This window comes from Zeugodacus cucurbitae, chromosome 3 (genome assembly GCF_028554725.1).
Source record: "Zeugodacus cucurbitae isolate PBARC_wt_2022May chromosome 3, idZeuCucr1.2, whole genome shotgun sequence".
Taxonomy (NCBI): domain Eukaryota; kingdom Metazoa; phylum Arthropoda; class Insecta; order Diptera; family Tephritidae; genus Zeugodacus; species Zeugodacus cucurbitae.
The window spans coordinates 70,196,061-70,217,684 of NC_071668.1; the positions used below are offsets into that span (position 1 = coordinate 70,196,061).

Below are 21,624 nucleotides of genomic sequence, written 5' to 3' on the forward strand. Positions count from 1 at the left end.
AAATGAAGAATCGCCCCATATTGTTCTCTGAAAACAAATTAGAATACATATATTCACTACACGAGGTGTGTTCAAAAAATAACGGGAATTTTTGTTTTTTGAAAAAATATTTATTCATTATGGAGGCTGGGGTGCAGTAATTATTTTGAACAATAATTCACTAACAAGCAACGAAGTGTGAGCTTTTAACAAACGAAAATCGCCCAAGTTCATAAAAACAAGTCTAACCTTAGCGGCTACTACAGACAAAGTAAACAATGAGTGCAGCTGAAAATTTTATCCTACTTAAGGGGTATCAACTTAATAGAAAGTATTATAATTGGAATATTCCCGCAATTTTCCGAACACACCTCGTACAAAATATATGGAAGCTGGGATAATTCGGGAACCGATTTTATACGTTTTTGCCACAAACTATAGTATATCCAAGATTATTTAGCTAATTTAGCTAAAATTTGTTACATGTTGAACACTATATATAGTTTAAAGTCAGCCGGGAGTTTGAAAATCTATATATACATATATATATATATGGGTGCTAGGGCAAGTGTTGACCCGATTTCATTATTTTTTAGGGCACATCAGGGAAAGATGCCTTGTATATTTTTAAAATTTAAACTAAATTAATAGATATTAAAATTAAAATTCCTGCCACTGTCTCAAACACACATTAACACCATTCAATTTATTAAGCTCCGCTTGCTGCTAGGCAGACGTGTGAGGCTGCAAATTTGGGTGCCACCAGCGCGACAGTTGTCATGAATAATAAGGTATACATTTATATATATGTATGTATCCAAGAAGCAACATATGGCATGATCACCGCACATGACAGCCAGCAAACGCTACAATACATACAAACAACAACAAACAATGTTGCAACAAGCGCTTTATGGCAAATGCCAAGCAGCCAGCCGCATGACGCGACACATTGCCGCTGGCATGGTTTGGTGTGACCAGTTTATAGGTAGTGCCGCATTGGAGCTGAATACAAACACACCAATATTTGTATGCACATACATAGTGGCGTATTACAGCATCAGGTGCAATTTAACGGCGCTGACGTCGCTGCTCTGCGCGCCAGCTACTGGGTGTTAGTCTCACCTATACGCCGCGCTGCTTAATAAGAGTCTTACGGATTTTTTAATAAGGTAAAATAAAGAACCAGCTGTGTGAAATATGAGACGTTGTTGCTGTTGCATCATTGCCTTCATTGCTGCAAGTCTGCAGTTGGCACCTTTTCCGACTTAAAGGCGGCGCAACTACTGGTCCACTAACGAAGTCAATGAGGCTGTCAGATTCTTTTTTGTTCGATTTTTTGTTGTTGTTGTTGTCGCTGTTGCTGTAATATGAGTAGAATTTCGTGCACAATTTGGTTTTCCATGGTGCTTTATTGACTTTATATTGCAACATGTTGATATATGTATGTGAGTAAGTGTGTTGTGGCACCACGAAAAGGGTCAGGTTGCACTCAGCGTTCACCCATAATTTCTAATCAAATATTTATATGTGTGAGACGATGAACATATGTCTTAAGACTCTGCAGTATATATAAAGAGTCGCTTAATTGAACTCACCTTATTTGAGGCGCTTGTGACTTATAGCGGTACATATGTATATATCCCCGCTTCTGTAGCGCTCATATTCACCTGCTCTTTCTCACATTTATGTATATTTTTTATTATAACACTTAAATTGTCTTTTATTCATTTATTCATTTTTTTATTGCAGAAGGAGACTCCATCCGATGTGCTGTTGCATCTGGCAGCACTACGTGGCGATGAAATCAACCTGCGGCGTGTACTTGACAGCGGCAAAGTGCATGTGGATTGCAAAGATGAGGTGTGTAGCGTTGCTTCTGTGTATATACATATATATATTTTAAATTTTTTATTACATATACATATATATAAGTATGTATGTCTGTATACTTGCTTATAAATTTTGCTGTTCATTCATAGTTGGCTGAGTGGCATTTACTTTACGCGCTGAGTGAGCGTAAATAATGACGTTGCTGTTTTTGTTGTTGTTGTGTTCACCCTTTAGTCTTTTGAAGCTAAAAATAAAATTAAAATTCTTATTGTGGGTATTCACGTTCGCGTCCATATTTTTATACTCTCGCAACAAAAGTTGCTAAGAGAGTATTATAGTTTTGTCCACATAACGGTTGTTTGTAACACCTAAAACTAAAAGAGTTAGATATAGAGTCATATATACCAAAGTGATCAGGGTGACGAGTAGATTTGAAATCCGGATGTCTGTCCGTCCGTCCGTCTGTCCGTCTGTCCATCTGTGCAAGCTGAAACTTGAGTAAAAATTAAGATAACTTGACGAAACTTGGCACAAATATTCCTTGGCACCATAAGAAGATCAAGTTCGAAAATGGGCAGAATTCGACCATTGCCACGCCCACAAAATGGCGAAAACCAAAAACACATAGAGTGTCATAACTAAGCCATAAATGAAGATATAAAAGTAAAATTTGGAATACAGGATCGCACTAGGAAGAGGCATATTTGGATGTAATTTTTTTGGGGAAGTGGGCGTGGCCCCGCCCACAAATCGGTTATTTGTATTTAACTCGCAAACCAATAAAGCTATATAAACCAAACTTTCTGCAGTCAGTTCTCTTACATACTCCACCACATACCATGAAAATAGTTGAAATTGGATAATAACCACGCCCACCTCCCATACAAAGGTTAGGTTGAAAATTACTAAAAGTGGGTTAAATAACTAACGAAAAACGTCAGAAACACTAAAGAGAGCTGTACTCAGATTTTTTTAATCAAAATGGAAAATGGGCGCGGCATCTCCCACTTATGGGTCAAAAACTATATCTCAGGAACTACTCGACCAATTCGAATGAAATTCGGTATATAATATTTTCTTGACACCCTGATAACACGGACAAAAAATGAGCGAAATCGGTTCACAACCACTACTACTTTCCTTTTAACTCAATTTTGAAATCCATCTTATTCCTTCACTTTATAATGTAAACATAAGGAACCAATGAAGATAACGGAATAAAACTTTACACAATTAGTGCATATCATCTCTGGCTTCACTTGTGAAAAAATTGTTAAAAACGGACTATAACTTTTCAAGGCCCCAGATATCGAACATGTAGAACTCAGCGCCTAAGGATAAATTTTAACCGAAAAAATGGGTAAATCTCTCAGATATCTCAGATATTCAGAGGAAATTGTTTTCTTCTAATAGTGTGTCTCTGTTCCAAAAATTATTAAAATCGGGTCATAACATTTCCATATACCTCATTGTAGGTTTTTCAAAAGTATCTTCTCCTAGCTCCCATATACCTAATTATAGGTTTTTCAAAAAAAAAAAAAAACGGTGAGCTTTATTCCCCATATATGTATTGGTTAAATTTCTTCAATAAATTGCGAGAGTATAAAATGTTCAGTTGCACCCGAACTTAGCCTTTCCTTACTTGTTTTTAATAATACTGTCAAATTTCAAAAATTCAGGTCTCTCAGAATACCTCTTCGGAGACAAAAATAGTTGTTTTATCTTTTTGTAACACGTTTTGGAATTTCTAAAAGCACGAAATCCATATTTGAAGCATTAAACTTTCACTAAGAAAAATAATATTGAGCTTTGCTTGAATACATATGAACTAATACTGAGTCCTATTCAGCTCAGTAGTAAATTAATTATATATAGACAACTCTGAATAGCAGTCATGATCTCAGAAATACCCAACTTTTGGTTAAATCATACTGAAAAGAATAAGCAAAGACCCATTAACAGTGTTTTAATTGAATTTGTTACAAATTTGGCTGAGAAAGTTTAGTTGGGACTCCAAATTCACACAAAATGATAAAGATCGAAAGAAATATCTTCCAGAAGAAGAAGAGTAGAGATAAGCTTTAATGATTAAATCTTACTAAGAACAGAACTGTTTATACATGGGTTTTGTCGCGTAAAAATGGCCTATTTTCAATATTTTTTCTACAATGTAAAAAATGATTTATTTAATTCAAACTTTTTTCTGTCTTATAGATACATATTTAAAGAATAATTTCTGAAATTTTCAAAAAAATGTAAAACTCCTCCGGTGACCCCTCGGAAAAAAGATGAGTTCGCGTTGTCAGCATAACTCCTGACAGGATCATCCATAATGAAAAAAAAAAAAAAAAATAAGTGTTTTAGGTAAGACCAGTAAAAGTAAGAGCTAAATTGTATCTCGAACACTTATTCAAAATTTCATCAAGATCCGTTGAGTAGTTTTCGACAAAATTTTACAACCGACTTTGAAATCATGGTTCCGAGAAAAACGCGTTTAAGGTTTTGAGTAACAATAATACCTGACTTGGAGCGCACACCTTCCAAAGGCTGTATCTCCGAAACTATTATTCGGAAGGACTTGAAAATTTAGGACAATATTCTTTAGATGTTGTAGAAATTAATAAGCCAAAAAACAAAAAAAAAATATTTTTGAATCCACGAAACCCATGTAACCCCTTAATAGATGTTAGACAAGTAAAACTGTTGGATACTTTCTATGGCATGATATTGTGAATATAGGTGATTCGTAAAAGGCATAAAGTATTACCAACTTGGAGAAGATTTTTAGGAGCTACGAGATAATAACATATACATTTTTTTTGGAAAGATAAAAATATTTATCGAAATTGGGTCTCTGTTCCAGTGGCTATTAATTGTACTAAATATTGCCGTAAGAGAGATCATATTGCAAGACCAGTTTATTTAAAGATTTCTAAATTTATTTCTCTATTATTTTGATAAATTTTTTATACATTCGGTAGGCCATAAATTAGGCTTTGAAATAAATTTTATAAATTCACACATTTCACTCGTGAATACCCCTATTTATGAAATAAAAAAGTTTCGCCCTTTTTGCAAAATATACTCGTATATCCGTTTAGGGTGCGTGCTTGGGATGAAGTACTAAAAATAGTTTGGAATTTATGTATGTTTTTATATAACTTGTACGTGTAAGTTTTTTCGTTCTGAGTCAAGGCCACATTCTTTGATGTACTTTATTTTTTTGAAATACTTTTTCTGCTCAACTGAGAATGCAAGCATGCAAAGATAAACGTATTTAGTCTAAATTAAGCACACTTTTAACGGATGAGGGAGAAGAAAATAAAATGGTATGAAAAATATCTTTATTCTATAAACTCGTATTTTTTGTCATTCTTTAATTTAAAATCCAGTTCTATTTTTTATTTCAATTTTAATTTAAGAAATTTAAAATACTTTTATTAATTTATGATTTTGAAATTAATTTTAATTTTTATTAAAATTTGAATTTGATTCCAAATTTCTTCTTAAAATATTTATAAAGTATTTTTTTTTAGTTTTTAAATTTAAATTTATTTTTGTTTCTTTATATATTTATTTTTTTATTATTGTTTTTATTTTATTTTATTTCATTTAATTTCATTTTATTTTATTTTATTTTTGTTTTATTTTATGTTATTTTATTTTACTTTATTTTGCTTTATTTTATTTTATTTTATTTTATTTTATTTTATTTTATGTTATTTAATTTAATTTAATTTAATTTTATTTTTGTTGTATTTTATGTTATTTTATTTTATGTTATATAATTTAATTTAATTTTATTTTATTTTTGTTGTATTTTATTTTATTTTAATTTACTTTATTTTATTTTATTTTATTTTATTTTATTTTATTTTATTTTTTTTTATTTTATTTTATTTCATTTTATTTTATTTTATTTTATTTTATTTTATTCTATTTTTTTTTGTTTTATTTTTATTTTATTTTATTTTTTTATTTTATTTTCTTTTCTTTTATTTTATTTTATTTTATTTTATTTTATTTTATTCTATTCTATTTTATTTTATTTTATTTTATTTTATTTTATTTTATTTTATTTTATTTTATGTTATTTAATTTAAATTTATTTTGTTTTTTTTTTTATTTTATTTTATTGTATTTTATTTTTTTTATTTTATTGTATTTTATTTTATTTTATTTTATTTTATTTTATTTTATTTTATTTTATTTTATTTTATTTTATTTTATGTTATTTTATTTTATTTTATGTTATTTAATTTAAATTTATTTTGTTTTTTTTTATTTTATTTTATTGTATTTTATTTTTTTTTATTTTATTGTATTTTATGTTATTTAATTTAATTTAATTTAATTTATTTTTTTATTTTATTTTATTTTATTTTATTTTATTTTTATTTTTATTTTTATTTTTTATTTTATTCTATTTTATTTTAATTTATTTTGTATGTATATTTTTTTTATTTAAAGTTTTTATAAATTTCTAATTAAAATAATAATTTCGCTTATTGGCAATTGCCCAACATTTGTCTGCACTTTCGCTTTTCTTGTATTTCGCACAAATAAATATTAAACAATTTTCACCGCCAAAGCAAATGCCAAACACCCTGCGCCTTTTTTGGCGGCAACACCTCAATTCACTTAATATTAATGCATTTATGTGTGTATGTCTGTGGTGAGTACGTGTATGTTGCAACTTCGCATTCGCGGGTGTTCGTCGATCGTGTTCATTGTTTTTACGCTTTTGGCTCGCATTAATTTCTAACCGAACGGGGTGTGGGCAAATCGAATCACGTCTGCACTCATTTTGTGCCGCAGCGCCTCATCATGCGATGCCAAAAAACTGCACTCAAGCCTTTAATTCATTTGTATGCAATGCACAATGCGCAACCGTACGAATGCCGGTGTGTGTCTGTGTGTGCGCTGCGAAAAGTTGCGACTGCGCGAACGCGTCTAGTGAAATTTCATAGTCAATTGCTAATTGGTGCGCGCGAAATTTTGTAAACAAATAAATGTGCTAATCATGTGTGTGGGTTGTATGATTCACTAGAAAATTTGTTCAATATTTTTCTTCACTATGAGCTTTCTTGCTTCTTTATAGATTAATGAAGCACCGGAAATTAAGCCATAGCAGCCCTAAACAATTTAGTAAGACCTCTGGACAGAATTTGAGACCAAATTTAAAGCAGTTCGAGTACAGTGTAAATACTTCGACAATAAGTTTGATAGGAGAACAAAAGACCATAGAAAACAAGAATTCCATAGGATCTCTCGAGTTTATAAACCCTCTATTCCTAGTTTTTAGGTTTTAAGTTCTTGTGATAGAAACATAATTTTTCGAGATCCGAGGGGGAGGGGAAGTAGTACGTCCAATTTGTTGTAATATAATGACGAAGAAGGGTGTTTTGGGATCTAAAGTTATATTTATTTTGATAAATATTATTACCTCGGAATACCATCTACAAATCACCCATTAATCTTGTCTGCTCCAACCTTTGGTAGGAGGAAAGCGAAGATATTGTGAAATATTATACTTAAAACTAGAGAGATATTTTGTTTTTCTCCTCCTCTTTATATAGATGATTTTCTTTAGATGATTTAGACAAGAAAATTTTTAAAGATTTATGAAGTGTACCGAAGTGCCTGTTTCTAATATTCTAAGTTTATGGTTTTTTTATTGTACTGGGTCGATTCAAAGATCCAAGCTCTAGTTTTCTGGTATATCTTAAAAATCTATCAGGATCTTAAAGAGTACATCAGCTCTAGTTTTCTGGTATATCTTAAAAATCTATCAGGATCTTAAAGAGTACATCAAAGCCACAAACCGAAACCGTGGAGCTTCTTGAAAATAATTGGAAACATATTTTTAATTTCATACATCGAGAAAGAGTTTGGAGATCAATATTTTAATTTTTATTCTCTCCCGGTCATAAAACAGGTGTCTAAAAAGCTAGATAGAAACTTTTTTCTAGAATTACAATTTAAATCGGATCAGTCGGTTTTTATCCTATTCTAGTCAGAATTGTTATATATAACTATTTTACTCTCCTTACTTTAAAGGTTTACTTTGTCAGGGTAGAGCTTGGCCAAATTGTTGATCTCTCAATCATAATTTTAAGCAGATCTCGGTAATAAAATAAGTATTACCAAGAGGAAACTTCTTGATATATTTTAAGAACAATTTGAAAACCGTATGTAGAAATAAAGAAATAATTAACCAGACGATGGTGACACTGGGTCATATTGATCAGAGGTATGTATGTATGTAATAGGCGTTGAAACCGTTCAGCCGGTTATAGCCGAATCGATGATAGCGCGCCACTTCTCTCTATCCTTCGCAGTTCGGCGTCAGTTGGAGATCCCAAGTGTGACCAGGTTGCTCTCCACCTGGTCCCTCCAACGGAGTGGAGGCCTTCCCTTTCTTCAGCTTCCTCCGGCGGGTACTGCATCGAACACTTTCAAAGCTGGAGTGTTATCGTCCATTCGGATAACATGACCTAGCCAGCGTAGCCGCTGTCTTTTTATTCGCTGAACTATGTCAATGTCGTCGTATAACTCGTACAGCTCATCGTTCCATCGTCTGCGGTATTCGCCGTTGTCAATGTTTTGAGAACCATAAATCTTACGCAAAATTGATCGGAGGTATTAAAAATAATAATAAGAAGAATTTTAAAATATAAATACCTAATATTATAGTGGGATGGGAGGTAAACACCTATTTCTGAGATGACTAGCGGATATTCTAGATTTCACCTACCACTCATACTAAATCTATTTATAAGCCAAGCATTGCATTACGGCGTCACGCTTTAAAGCGATGTTTTATTTTTTTTTTCAAACGTTATTAGTCGGTGTAAACATCAGGTGCCTAGTAACCCACACACCACACACATAAACTTAAGCAATATTTTCCGTATCAGTGATTTTCCTAATTTCTAGTTGTTTGTTGTGGTTTAATTAAATCAGTTGCGTGCAGTCGATATGGCGAAACGAACACCATCGTGTTATAATTTTGCAAATATTCGCAACGTGTTTTCATATTCTTTCGATTTCATTTGGTGAAACCGATTAAATTTCAATTTCATATGCATTTCATTATTTTGCGGTGGCGTTGCACAATTACAACCAATGCGTAATTGGTGAAATCTGATGAGGACACAAACATGAAAGTGCTGCGGTTAGACAACTTAGATGATGAAATTATTATTTGATTTTTGAAAATATTATTTATCGTTTAGGAAATCTAAATATTGACTTATTTATGAATTTGATCATCTTCTAATTTTTCTAGGATGGCACTACACCGCTTATACTTTCCGCAGCGGGCGGTCACACCCCATGTGTGTTGGAATTACTCGAACAAGGCGCAGATCCGAATTCACGACGCGCCACTGGTACAACACCGTTATTTTTCGCAGCACAGGGTGGCTACTTGGATGTGGTGAAAATACTGATAAAAGCCGGTGCTAGCGTGGATACACCATCGGTGGTAGGTTGAGTTGCTTAATTTAAAAAATTGATTAATAAATTACTGGAAAACAATTAATGAAATCTGAAATATAGTCCAAACTGTGAAATATATTAGATATAGGATAAATACATAAATTCTAATTTTATTATCTATTGCCTTTAGGATGGTGGTACGCCGTTATTTGTCGCTGCACAAGGTGGTTATGTGAAATTGGTTCGTGAGTTGTTGGATTGTGGCGCCAATGTGAATGCATGCATGAAGGTGAGTTAATATAGCAAGTTAAAGCTAAGTGGGTTAAGTTAAGTTTAAGTAAAGTTAATTAGAATGATATAATGGAAGGAAAAAATTATTTCGGTTATGGTTATGTTACGTGCTGGTAAGTTATGTTAAGTTTTGGTACCTTAAGTTAAGTTTTATAAAAAATTTCACTGAATTTTGTTACAGTTCCTCATAATTTGTTTGTAAAGTCAAGGTAAGTTAAGTCGAGATATGATAAGTTCAAGCCAAGTTAAGTTTAAGAAAATTAAATTAAGGTTGTTTGATGAAAGTGAACTTTAATAATATGGTGAAAGTGAAAGAATAATTTAGGTTATGGTTAAGTTAAGTATTAGTAAATTATGTCAAGTTGAAGTCAGTTAAGCTTAGTTGCATAAGAAATTTAAATTAATTTAAATTAATTTGGTAAAGTAAAGTAAAGTAAAGTAAAGTAAAGTAAAGTAAAGTAAAGTAAAGTAAAGTAAAGTAAAGTAAAGTAAAGTAAAGTAAAGTAAAGTAAAGTAAAGTAAAGTAAAGTAAAGTAAAGTAAAGTAAAGTAAAGTAAAGTAAAGTAAAGTAAAGTAAAATAAAGTAAAGTAAAGTAAAATAAAGTAAAGTAAAGTAAAGTAAAGTAAAGTAAAGTAAAGTAAAGTAAAGTAAAGTAAAGTAAAGTAAAGTAAAGTAAAGTAAAGTAAAGTAAAGTAAAGTAAAGTAAAGTAAAGTAAAGTAAAGTAAAGTAAAGTAAAGTAAAGTAAAGTAAAGTAAAGTAAAGTTAAGTTAAGTTAAGTCAAGTCAAGTCAAGTCAAGTCAAGTCAAGTAAAGTAAAGTAAAGTAAAGTAAAGTTAAGTTAAGTCAAGTCAAGTCAAGTCAAGTCAAGTCAGCTCAAGTCAAGTCAAGTTTAATTGATGAAATGAAATAATGATGAAAATGAAACTATGTTATGTTTATGTGGTCAAATTAAGTTTAAGTGAGCTATGGGCGGAACCACTGTGCAGAAGCTTAAAATTAATTGATGAAGTATCCAGCTTTCACTAAGAACAATAACATTGAGGTTTACTTGATTATGAATTAATACTGAGTCCTAATTCTATGTGAGTTGTCATTACTTCTCATCTCCACACTATATTAATGATATATAGGCAACATGCAAGTTCTGAATGTTTATAAGAACAACTAGCGAAGAGCCAGAATCTTGGATAACACAACCTAAGCAGTGAAGTAATCCAATTTGAATACAAACTTTTTTAAGAGAGTGTAGTTGGGGCATCACATACACAGTAGAGATAAGCAAAACATCTGAGATTATCTTAGTTAAATTAAGTTAATTTAAGTCAAGTTATGGTCAAATTAAGTTTAAGTGAGCTATGTTAAATTAAAGTTACGTTTCGATAGAGATGGAACTGAATTTAGTTATGTTAGTCCTTAAATTTAGATACCCTTCATTACCCAAAAATCATCACTTTCTCCCTTATTCCAAGATATTTCGATTAAAGCTTACTAGAAAAAATTAACGCGTAAGACTATAAAGCCCCAAATTGCTTGCTATAATTTTTGATTTTCTTTGTTCTCTTTCTCCGAAAGCAGGATCGCGCCACACCCGTTTTTATATCCGCACAAAATGGACATCGCACAGTGTTATCGCTGCTCATCACGGCGGGCGCCAATCCCGATATGAAGCGCATAGATGGCGCTACACCACTGTGGATCGCCGCACAAATGGGACACGATCACATATGTAAAGTGTTGTTGCAAAATGGCGCTTTTGTGGATGCGGTACGCTGTGATGGGGCGACGCCACTCTTCAAGGCAGCGCATAAGGGACACGCGGCGGTTGTGACGGAACTCTTGAAACACCGTCCCAATTTGGGGCTACTACCGGTAGGTGGCAAACAATTTTCGGTGATACAAATTAGTTTCTGATAATTAAATTTTTTACAGAACGGTGAAACAGCGCTGCATGCGGCCGCCATGTTCGGTCACTTAACCGTTTGCAAGCAACTGATTGCTGCGGGCAGCGATATACTGCAGAAAAATCAGGAGGGACTCACCGCTTTGCAGGTGGCGCGTCAGCAGAAGTACACGTCGATCTGTGATTATCTGCAGGATCGTTTGCGTTTGGTGCGCGCGCGTGCTGGGACGGCCACATAAATAACGTTGTCTCGTGTGTTTTGTGGAATAGATGAGCGGCAGCTTTAGGTTGTTAAAGTTGAGTGAAAATGGAAATCATTTGAATAAGCGTATTTAGTTAGTTTCGCTATACAATTGAAGACAATAGTGTCTGTAGGCGTGCGCAAAAAGTATTTAGTAAACAAAACTCGAAAATAGATTTGTATAGCCAAAGGGAATGTCGGGCGTTTTTCTGCTCAAATTGCTGAGTTGAAAAATTTATAACCAAGAAATCGATGAATATTGTATGTAGAAGTTGAAGTGAGTTGGCACTAAAGTGATTTACAATTTCAAATTAATTTTTTTTGTTTGTACGAATCTATAGCTTTTAATATATATGTATATACTTCTTAAAATTTTGGTTTCATTTTTAAACATTAAATTTATATACATTATTTTCTATGTAAATATTCTGTTGCTATTAATTTTAGGTTTCAAAAATATTTTCTTTATAAAAAAAATATTATTTTCAAAATTTTTTAGTATTCAAAATTTTTTTTTTTTGAAAATTTGATGAGAAAATTCTATGTTACAAAAATATTTTCCTAATTACAAATTTTTTTTTTCGAAAATTTACGTTTCAAAATTTTAGGTTTCAAAAATATTTTTAGTATTCAAAATTTTATTTTTCCAAATTCCAATTTTTAGTTTTCAAATTTTTTTATTAAAAAAAATTTAAATAAATTTAAATAAATTTTTTTTTCCTCATTTTTTATTAGATCTGAAATTTGTGACAGAAAACTACAATTGAATACTACAAACTTAAATACAGGGTATCTTGTTTAAAAATTATTTAAAAATAAACAAATTATTTTCGAAAACTTACGTTTAAAATTTTTTTTAATTTTGATTTTAAAATTTTAGTTTTTATAAATATTTTCTTTATAAAAAAATATTTTTTTCAAATTTTTTTTAGTACTCAAAATTTTATTTTTCGAAATTCCAATTATTAGTTTTCAAAACTTTTTTATTAAAAAAAAATTTTAATAATTTTTTTTATTTCTCATTTTTTATTAGATCAGAAATTTGTGACAGAAAACTACAACTGAATACTGAAAATCTAAATATTGGGTATCTTGTTTGAAAATTATTTAAAAATAAAATTTTTTTTCTTTAAAATTTTTATAGAAATATTTTTTTTGAAATATTAAAAATTCTATTAAAAATTAAATATAAAAAATGGCTTCGCCAAACATTTTTTTTTTATTAAAGAAAAAAAAATGATAAAAATGAAACACATTATCATTTAGAATAAATTAAATTTCGAAAAATATATTTTTATTGAAGGAATAAAAAAACATATTCAAATGATAGTTAAAAATTTTAAAGTATATATTAATTAAAGTTGCATTGAAATATAATAATTATTTTTGAAAAACTGAAAATTTTGAGAAAAAATAACAATTTTTGAAAAATTTAAGATTTTGAAAAAATTAACTATTTTTGAAAAATTTAAAATTTTGAAAAAAAAATATTTTTGAAAATTTTAAAATTTTGAGAAAAAAATAATTATTTTTTTTAATTTAAAATTTTGAGGAAAAAAAGAATTTTTCCAAAATTTAAAAATAAAAAATATTTATTTTTGAAAAATTGAAAATTTTTAGAATTTTTTTTTGAAAAATTGAAAATTTTGAGAAAAATTTTTTTTTTGAGAAAAAATAACAATTTTTGAAAAATTAAAAATTTTGAAAAAAAAATATTTTTGAAAATTTTAAAATTTTGAGAAAAAAATAATTATTTTTTTTTTAATTTAAAATTTTGAGAAAAAAAAGAATTTTTCCAAAATTTAAAAATAAAAAATATTTATTTTTGAAAAATTGAAAATTTTTAGAATTTTTTTTTTTGAAAAATTTAAAATTTTAAAATTTTTTTTTTGAAAAATTGAAAATTTTTGGAAACATTTTTTTTTTTGAAAAATTGAAAATTGTAAAATTTAAAAAATTTATTTTTTTTTTGTCATAAATAAAATATTTTTTGAAACCAGAAATATTTCATTAAAAACTCCAAAAAAATTTTAAATTTGCATTTGTGTTGCTTCTAAAATTATTATTATCGCTAACGTTATAAATGTATATATTTAAATTTTGTATAATTTGTCACACATTTTGCTAAAAATTTTGGATATACAATTTCCAGCTCAACAGGTATGCGTACAAGGCATCTCAAAAGCAAAACCAATAATAAAACACAAAAAAACATTGTTCTGAATCTCAAGCCATAGTAGATACGTTTGCAACAGAAGCCTCTAAAATCCATAGCGAGCTTTGCAAAACTGTCCAAGAAACCATTTGTACGTTTCTACGTCAAAATATTTATTGAAATTAAAAAAAAAAAAAATATAACCGAATTTACCATGTTACACCATGCAAATTTCTTATGCATTACACTCTAATAATTATAATTAGAGCATCAGGTTAAATACTTGCTGACGCACTCGCCAAAGGAAAAAAAATTTACGTAATCACAACAATAAAAAATATAAAACCAAAATTTCGGAGTACTTTAAAAAGCATAAGCACAAGCTGATACTCGCATGAATACCGTTAAAACTTTAACACTGTAGTTTATATAAAAAAAATATTCAAAACGAAAAAAAAACAAGAGAGTGAGCATGCATGGCAAGAGAAGTGAGAGCGCGCAAATTAAACTCTTAGCACAATACATTCATTTGCCTTTATAAATTTCACTAACTAAATCACTTGATTATTCATAAAAAATATATAAAAATCATATATAAAGCGTCCATTTATTAAAAATATAATTAAAAAAATATAATAAAAAAAATTGAAAAAAATCATATTTCGATTTAAATAAAATACAATTTTTGAACTTATTTACAAAATACCTAAACTTAAATAATATTTGTGTATAAGCAATTTGTACATTATTATTTATATAAATAATATTAAATTATAAAAATAAAATTGTATTTTTCCAAAAGATTTTCTAACCAATGAGTTGTTGTATGGAAATATTATTAATAAATGAAATTTGTAAATAGACGGCGGTATTATTGTGGCGTGTGTGGAAAAAAAACGTGTAGCATATACCGTTAAGTATATTGTAAGTTAACGCAACGTGATGACGTAATAAGCAATTAATGAAGGGTGCAATAAAATTGTAGAAACGCATGTAAAGTAATTGGCAAAATATAAACAAAATTATAAATTAAAAGTATTTCAAAAATGTATTTTCGAAAAATTAATACTTCAATTCGCATTATGTCGTACATACATATATACATATTAACTTATGCTATAATATTTATTAAGTTATTGAAAATTGTAATTTATTAAATACTGTATTTAAATTCGCATATAAATGAACTGAGTCCACGGAGTGTTGTTTGGATAAACAAAAATAAAAAAATTATAAATATTTGAAAATTAAATTAAGAAATTTTATTTATTCTCAAGTATGGCTTAAAACTACACAGTATTCGATTTTATTTCAAATAAGGTAAGCTTTCTCTCCAACAATAATTTTTATGCCGCCTCGAAAGCTTTCATAAAGCTTAAACTCACGAATAATTTATTCGAATTTCCTTATAACCTTAAATATGTGTGCTGAGTCTAAAATTTGACTGGTATTTGTCGTTCACGTAGGTCTACAACTTTGCTTCCGCCGTTTTCCAATAGATGTTTCTAGGGTCAAGCACTGGTCAATTAAATTGATTAAATCGTTTTACATCGATCTTTGACACTTGTGTCAACATTAACCCAACAAAATATTTGTAGAGATCTGTTTGCATCCCAAACTTATTCTCAACTGAAAATGTCACTTTTTGAGCCGAATTCTCGACATTTGCGGGAAATTTTGCTTTTTTTTAATTCCAAGAAAACTGCGGCTGCTCCTAAGTGAAAAAAGCCTTAAATTTACAAAAAAACGGCGGAAGCAAAGTTGTGAACCTAATATATTTCTAAAATTTTGAATTTTCGAAAAAATATTTTTTGTAATTTTGAATTAAAAAAAAAATTGATATTTTTTTTTTTAAAAAAGTAAAAACCGTTGCCTAAAAACCAATTTGGTTGAAAAACAAGGATTGTGATTTTTTATTTAAAATTTGTTTTTTCGTCGAAATATTCTTTATTATTTTATAAAGTCATCTCAAAACTTGGTAGAAAAAAATTATTAAAAATTATTATTAAAAAAAAGAAATTTTTTTTTTATAATTTTGAATTTTTAAAAACATACATACATACATATGTATAATTTGTTAATTTTCAAAAAGTATTATTTTTTACCAAATTTTCTTTATTATTTTATAAAGTCAACTCTATTTGATCAATATTCAAATTTCTGACAGTAATATTTTTTATAATTTTCAGTTTTATATATAAGTAATATAATATTAATTTTCCCAGTGCACCTCAACTTGGAATTCCCCTCACGTATTTATATGACTGTATTCACCATGAAATTTCTACACAATAACTTACAAACTTTCAAGTAGCGGTAAGCTTCATATTGCTTAATACCATTTAGCAAAGTCCCACACCAAGGTAGAAAAGCTAAAATTTGGTTGCTGACTTTGATATACCGTAAATGTGTAAATAATTGAGTGCAAGCTTTTTTGTTAGAGTGTATGTGTTGAAAATTTTTAAATTTGAAAATTTCAGCCGTACCCAGTAGATTCAAAAAACGAGATATCCTGAAAGGAGGAATGAAGGAGTCCTCCTATTGATCTCTTTTAGGAGCAATAAAGGAGATTTTTTAAATTTTCGTAGCTTACAAATCGTAGCATGTTTTGTCGCGCAGTTTCATGTGAAGTCTGAATATTGCACTCTTCCTAGAACTCTTTCGTAAGAACACTGATCGAAATTTTTGGAATTTGGTCAAGTTTTCGAGACATTAAGCACTGTTCATGTCCACTTATTTATAATTTAGGGCCTTTTTCTGGCTTTGGTTCTTTATTTTCCATATTTTCCGATCAATTTTAGCCATTTTACACTATTTAGAGGGTTAAAGAAAACATTGCTGTTAGATCTCAAACGTTTTTACCCCATTGGGGATTATGGGGCAATAGTTGGACCTCTTCAAACTAAACCCTTTGCATGGAATATTAAAAAGACAATAATGGGTAATTCAGATATGAAAAAAAGCAAAAATTAATCACCAACTAATTGACAAATTTATTGTAAATGCCTTTACGAAGAATAGGGAACGGTGAAGTACGGTTAACTGTATAACACGTGCTTAACAAGTAAAATAATCGAAGTGTGTAAAGTTTTTCTTGACACTAACAAAATTGAATGATTTTTGTTTTTTGTTGTTCTTGGTTGGTTTTTGCATTGCTTTCGCAGCTTTTTTTGCATCACATCTCTTGAAATACTGTAAATAACCATCCCTGATTCAAAACATATGTTGAACTGAAGTAAAAAGTAAAAAATTTGGCTGCGGAAAGTGAAAAAGTGTATTTATTTTCTATGTGTAAACTGTTTCTTGACATACTGTAATTTATATAAAAAATAAAATAATAATACACAAAATGAAAATGATGTGGAAAGTGAAAATGAAAATGGTGTGGAAAGAAAGAAACATGGAACAAAGAATACGGAAGCTAGAGGAAATATCGGCGCAGAACACTATACTCCTGAAGCGGATTATTGACATATTTCCACCGATGAAGATTGAATTAATGATATTTCCTATTAAAAACATGAATGATTTAGCATCTACAGAATCCTTGCTTTTGAATAAGCCTGAGGCAGAAATTGTGAGTATGATATAATACATTTGATAAGATGTTACTAAACAGTTTGAGTTTATTATAGGTGGCGTATCTGAAGCAAAAATTTTCAAAGAGACCCCTATCAAAAATTTTGGATGAAGTAATTGCGGAGTCCCTGCTCTTAAAAGGGAATTGGGATGGAGCCAAAAAAAAGTTGCATTGAAGAATTATGCACTTTTCAATAAATTTCTTTACGGTAATACATAATTTCAATTCATGTCATCTATTTTTTTAACAAGTTTAATTTTTAGAGGCCTTAAAAGATGATTACTCATACCCTGATTTTGAGGCAAAGATCAAAAAGGCGTTTCTCAAATGTAAGGCTCAGTTCTACAGGAACACTTATAATATAAAAAAAAATAATAGATTTCATGTACATTCATTTAATTAAAAAACTTAAATGAAAAATAAAATTATAAAAATTTGTTTTTGTTAAAATAATTGCAGGTTGAAAATAATAAAGGATTTATCATAGAGATCTCCTTTGGGATTAATCATAGAGATATCCTATGGTAGTAATCATAGAGATCTCCATTAGGAGGTTAAAAGGAGTACTCGCGTTCCAATTACATGCAATGTTAAAAACGAGTATACAATTTTACGTGTATTTACACACGAGTATTAGGAGTAATAGGGAGTATAGGATATAGGATGAGCATATTATATGTACTATTGGAATATCGGAACATTATCGGAATTTTTAAGAATTATTTTATTTCGGAAATGGTATATTACATTATCGGGATACCGAAAAATTCCGCAATTTTTGGTTATATTCTGCATTTTGTATCAGAACATAAAAATAATTAAGATCTATCAGAATTTCATTTCAATTAAAGTTTCATGCACGCATCGCTGATTCCGAACTGGAGAACAGTATCTGTTTGAATTATCGAATTATCAATAACTTAGCTGAAACCGCTAATAAGAAATTCGACTCTACTCAAACTAGTTTTAGTTTTGTATGTTTTGAGGTTATAAAGAAAATGGTAAATATAGAAAAATAATAATAATCGGAATAATCGGAAAATATTTTGACTATAAGTTGGAGACAAAGTTCAACATGGCTGATAAAAGTTAGATTTCTTATTGTGAAATTTATTAGGGATGGATGGAATATTTGGGTATGACAAACATGCACCAGTATAAAGGTTATTTCGTATGCTCTAGGTGTTTTCAAATGATGCTGAACAAAGTTTCTGGTCGTGATCATAATGTGATCTCTGCTCTGTAGCTATAGACGACAGTTTACCAATATCAAAATATAATATGAGCATATAAAATGTTATATGAAATAAAAACTACGCTTTAATTTCTTTACAAAAACATGCTCACCTTCATCACTTCAACCTAACCTCACTTTATTATACTACATTTCGTTGACCTACCCATCTCCATTTTATTATTGTGAAATCATAATTAATATTCAGTTAACTTCTTCCTCCGAACTCAATGCGTAATGACTGGCAAAATATTAATTAAATATAATCTAGTTTCACGCACGCGGCAGATTACCCACATTATACACTGTTATTTGCAACCATAATCATTGCTATACATTCACCTTTGGTCTCCCAACCACTGTCATCCATCTATACACATTTACACTTATATACAAACACATTATTCTGACCGTTATGTAGAGCAAATTACCTGCACCAAATCACGTGCTTAGCATATAATTACATGACTACACATTTTGTGTGTGTTGTGTGTTAACGGTAAATCTCTGTGGAACAGTGTTTAATTACTTTTGAAAAACTCTAACCGACGAAGCATAATTAGTTACCAAATATAATCAATTTGTGACAACGAATATGCTTGACATAACATACGCCAACACAGACACCTGAGCGTTTGAATATTCCCGCAGGAGAGTGGCGCCAATTAAATTGATGCTTGGTCGGTAAAATATAGTTTAATGAGGGTAGTTAGTTGGTATGCTAATGGAAATAAATATAGTTTGTATTTTTGTGTTGGAATTTGTATTTTCAGTGACTAAAAATTTGCTTAAGGGCGTGCAAATATAATTGTGGGACTCCACTTAATCCTATCTAAAAACTTTACAACTGTCTACCTTTCGGTTTGAGCAGCTGTAAGTAAGACTAATAGTATGTAGTCTGGACTGTCCTCGCTTAGATAGATACTTCTTCGCCATTAAATTACTTCTGGAATCTCACTTTTACAATATCAGTAATATACTAAACTCAAAAAGTTATTGAAACTAGATTCTATTGTAATAATGCAAATTTTCTATGCTCTGTACTCTAATCTATTTTTTACTTTATATTCTATTCTGTACTCTGCACTATACTCTGTTACATACCCTGCTCAATACTCATTTCTACACTAGACTCTAATATTTTCTATGCTCTACTTTATACTCTACTCTATATTCTGGTCTATAATCTATTTAATATTCTACATTATACTCTGCTCTATACCCTACCCTACTCTATACTCCACTTTATACTCTGCTCTAAACTCTCCTTCATACTCTACTCTATTCTCTAGTCTACTATATAATCTACTCTATACTCTTTATTATACTCTACTTTGCACTCTATACTTTACTCTTTACTCTGCTCTTTACTCTACTTTATTATCTATTCTACTCTATTATGTTTTACTCTGTTTTATACTCTACTCTATACTCTGCTCTATAATCTATTTTATACTCTACATTATACTCTGCTTTTTACGCTACTCTACTCTATACTCTACTTTATACTCTATTCTATACTCTGCTCTAAACTCTACTCCATACTCTACTCCATACTCTACTCTATTCTCTAGTCTACTTTATAATCTACTCTATACTCTTCTTTATACTCTACTTTGCACTCTATACTTTACTCTACTTTATTATCTAGTCTACTCTATTATGCTTTACTCTATTTTATATTTTATACTCTATACTCTGCTCTATAATTTATTTTATACTCTACATTATACTTTGCTCTATACCCTACTCTACTTTATACTCTACTTTATACTCTATTCTAAACTCTACTCTAAACTCTACTCTAAACTCTACTCTAAACTCTACTCTAACCTCTACTCTATTCTCTAGTCTACTTTATAATCTACTTTATACTCTACTTTGCACTCTATACTTTACTCTTTACTCTGCTCTTTACTCTACTTAATTATCTATTCTACTCTATTATGCTTTACTGTATTTTATACTCTATTCTAAGTCTTCCAATCTACATGTGGTATTCTGAAAATATAACAAACAATCCTTAAATAATTAGGATTGATTATAGAGATTTATATTTAAATCATGGGGAATATATACATATATTCAATTATTTATTGAATGGGAATATTATTGGGTTTCCGAGAAGAATAGTGAGTGAGAAATTTAAATAGAGTTATGGAATGATTTTTTACTGCATCTGTCTGATAAACACATCTACCACTCAGGGGTCCAGAACAACTCGACCTTTGACTGAAATAGGCATATCGCATGAACTCAGAATGACTTAAACTTACTAACTCTTATTTTAACGACCTAACCATTTTGGATCGAAAAGCACTATATTGTTTGAGGATCAAGTTGGTTTCCGAAACTTAATATTGTAATTTTATTGTTACAATAATAATTTAGATAGTAGAACTGCCATATATACATTTGAATAAATAGTATATTCAATGCATTCAGTTTACCCTTCGCCATGTCGTATGAGCAACTTTGTTCTTTTGCTAAGGTGAAATGCGATTTGCCAAAATGCCCCAAATTGCCATAGTCCACGAAATGAAAATAGTTTACAATGCAGAAATGTAAAAAAACCCATATACATGTTGTATTTGCATGTACATTGTAACAGAGTGCAAATTGTTGTTGTAATGCAGTGTTGTAAAAGTGTAACTATCCGTAGTGGCATGCAATTTAACTGGCTTTCGTCGTGCAGTTGTGGCATTACAAAGTTTTAAATGTTGGCCAAAAGTTTGCACAAACCGAAAAGCACGTGGATAAATAACAGAAGTGAAGCAGCAAATATTAAGTGAGTATATCAAATAGAACTTTAAGGGATATTTGGCAAGTGACACGGAAATAATTTAATTTGCAAAGATGTGGTTGGGAAGATGTAAAGTTTGGCTATAACGGCATACTTAGAGGTTAGAGGGAATGTTAGGGTGAGTAAATATTTATTAAGGTTTTCCAGTTTGTTTAAGGAATCTG

At 29.7% G+C, this 21,624-nt stretch overlaps 1 protein-coding gene across 5 annotated transcripts in view; it reads left to right on the top strand.

The window, feature by feature from the left end:
- The window catches only part of LOC105219163 (ankyrin repeat domain-containing protein 29), a 51,453-nt gene extending 39,225 nt beyond the window's left edge, over positions 1–12,228 (top strand). For 4 of the 5 annotated variants that reach the window (XM_054227963.1, XM_054227960.1, XM_054227962.1 and 1 more), the window contains 5 exons: positions 1,732–1,842; positions 9,104–9,301; positions 9,446–9,544; positions 11,120–11,416; positions 11,477–12,228. In XM_054227963.1, coding sequence (XP_054083938.1) covers positions 1,732–1,842; positions 9,104–9,301; positions 9,446–9,544; positions 11,120–11,416; positions 11,477–11,686 — 915 coding nt within the window. In that variant the 3' untranslated portion in view covers positions 11,687–12,228. The remainder of the gene's footprint in view (positions 1–1,731; positions 1,843–9,103; positions 9,302–9,445; positions 9,545–11,119; positions 11,417–11,476) is intronic. The other variant, XM_054227964.1, reaches the window with a different exon arrangement.
- Positions 12,229–21,624: the final 9,396 nt, after the last annotated feature.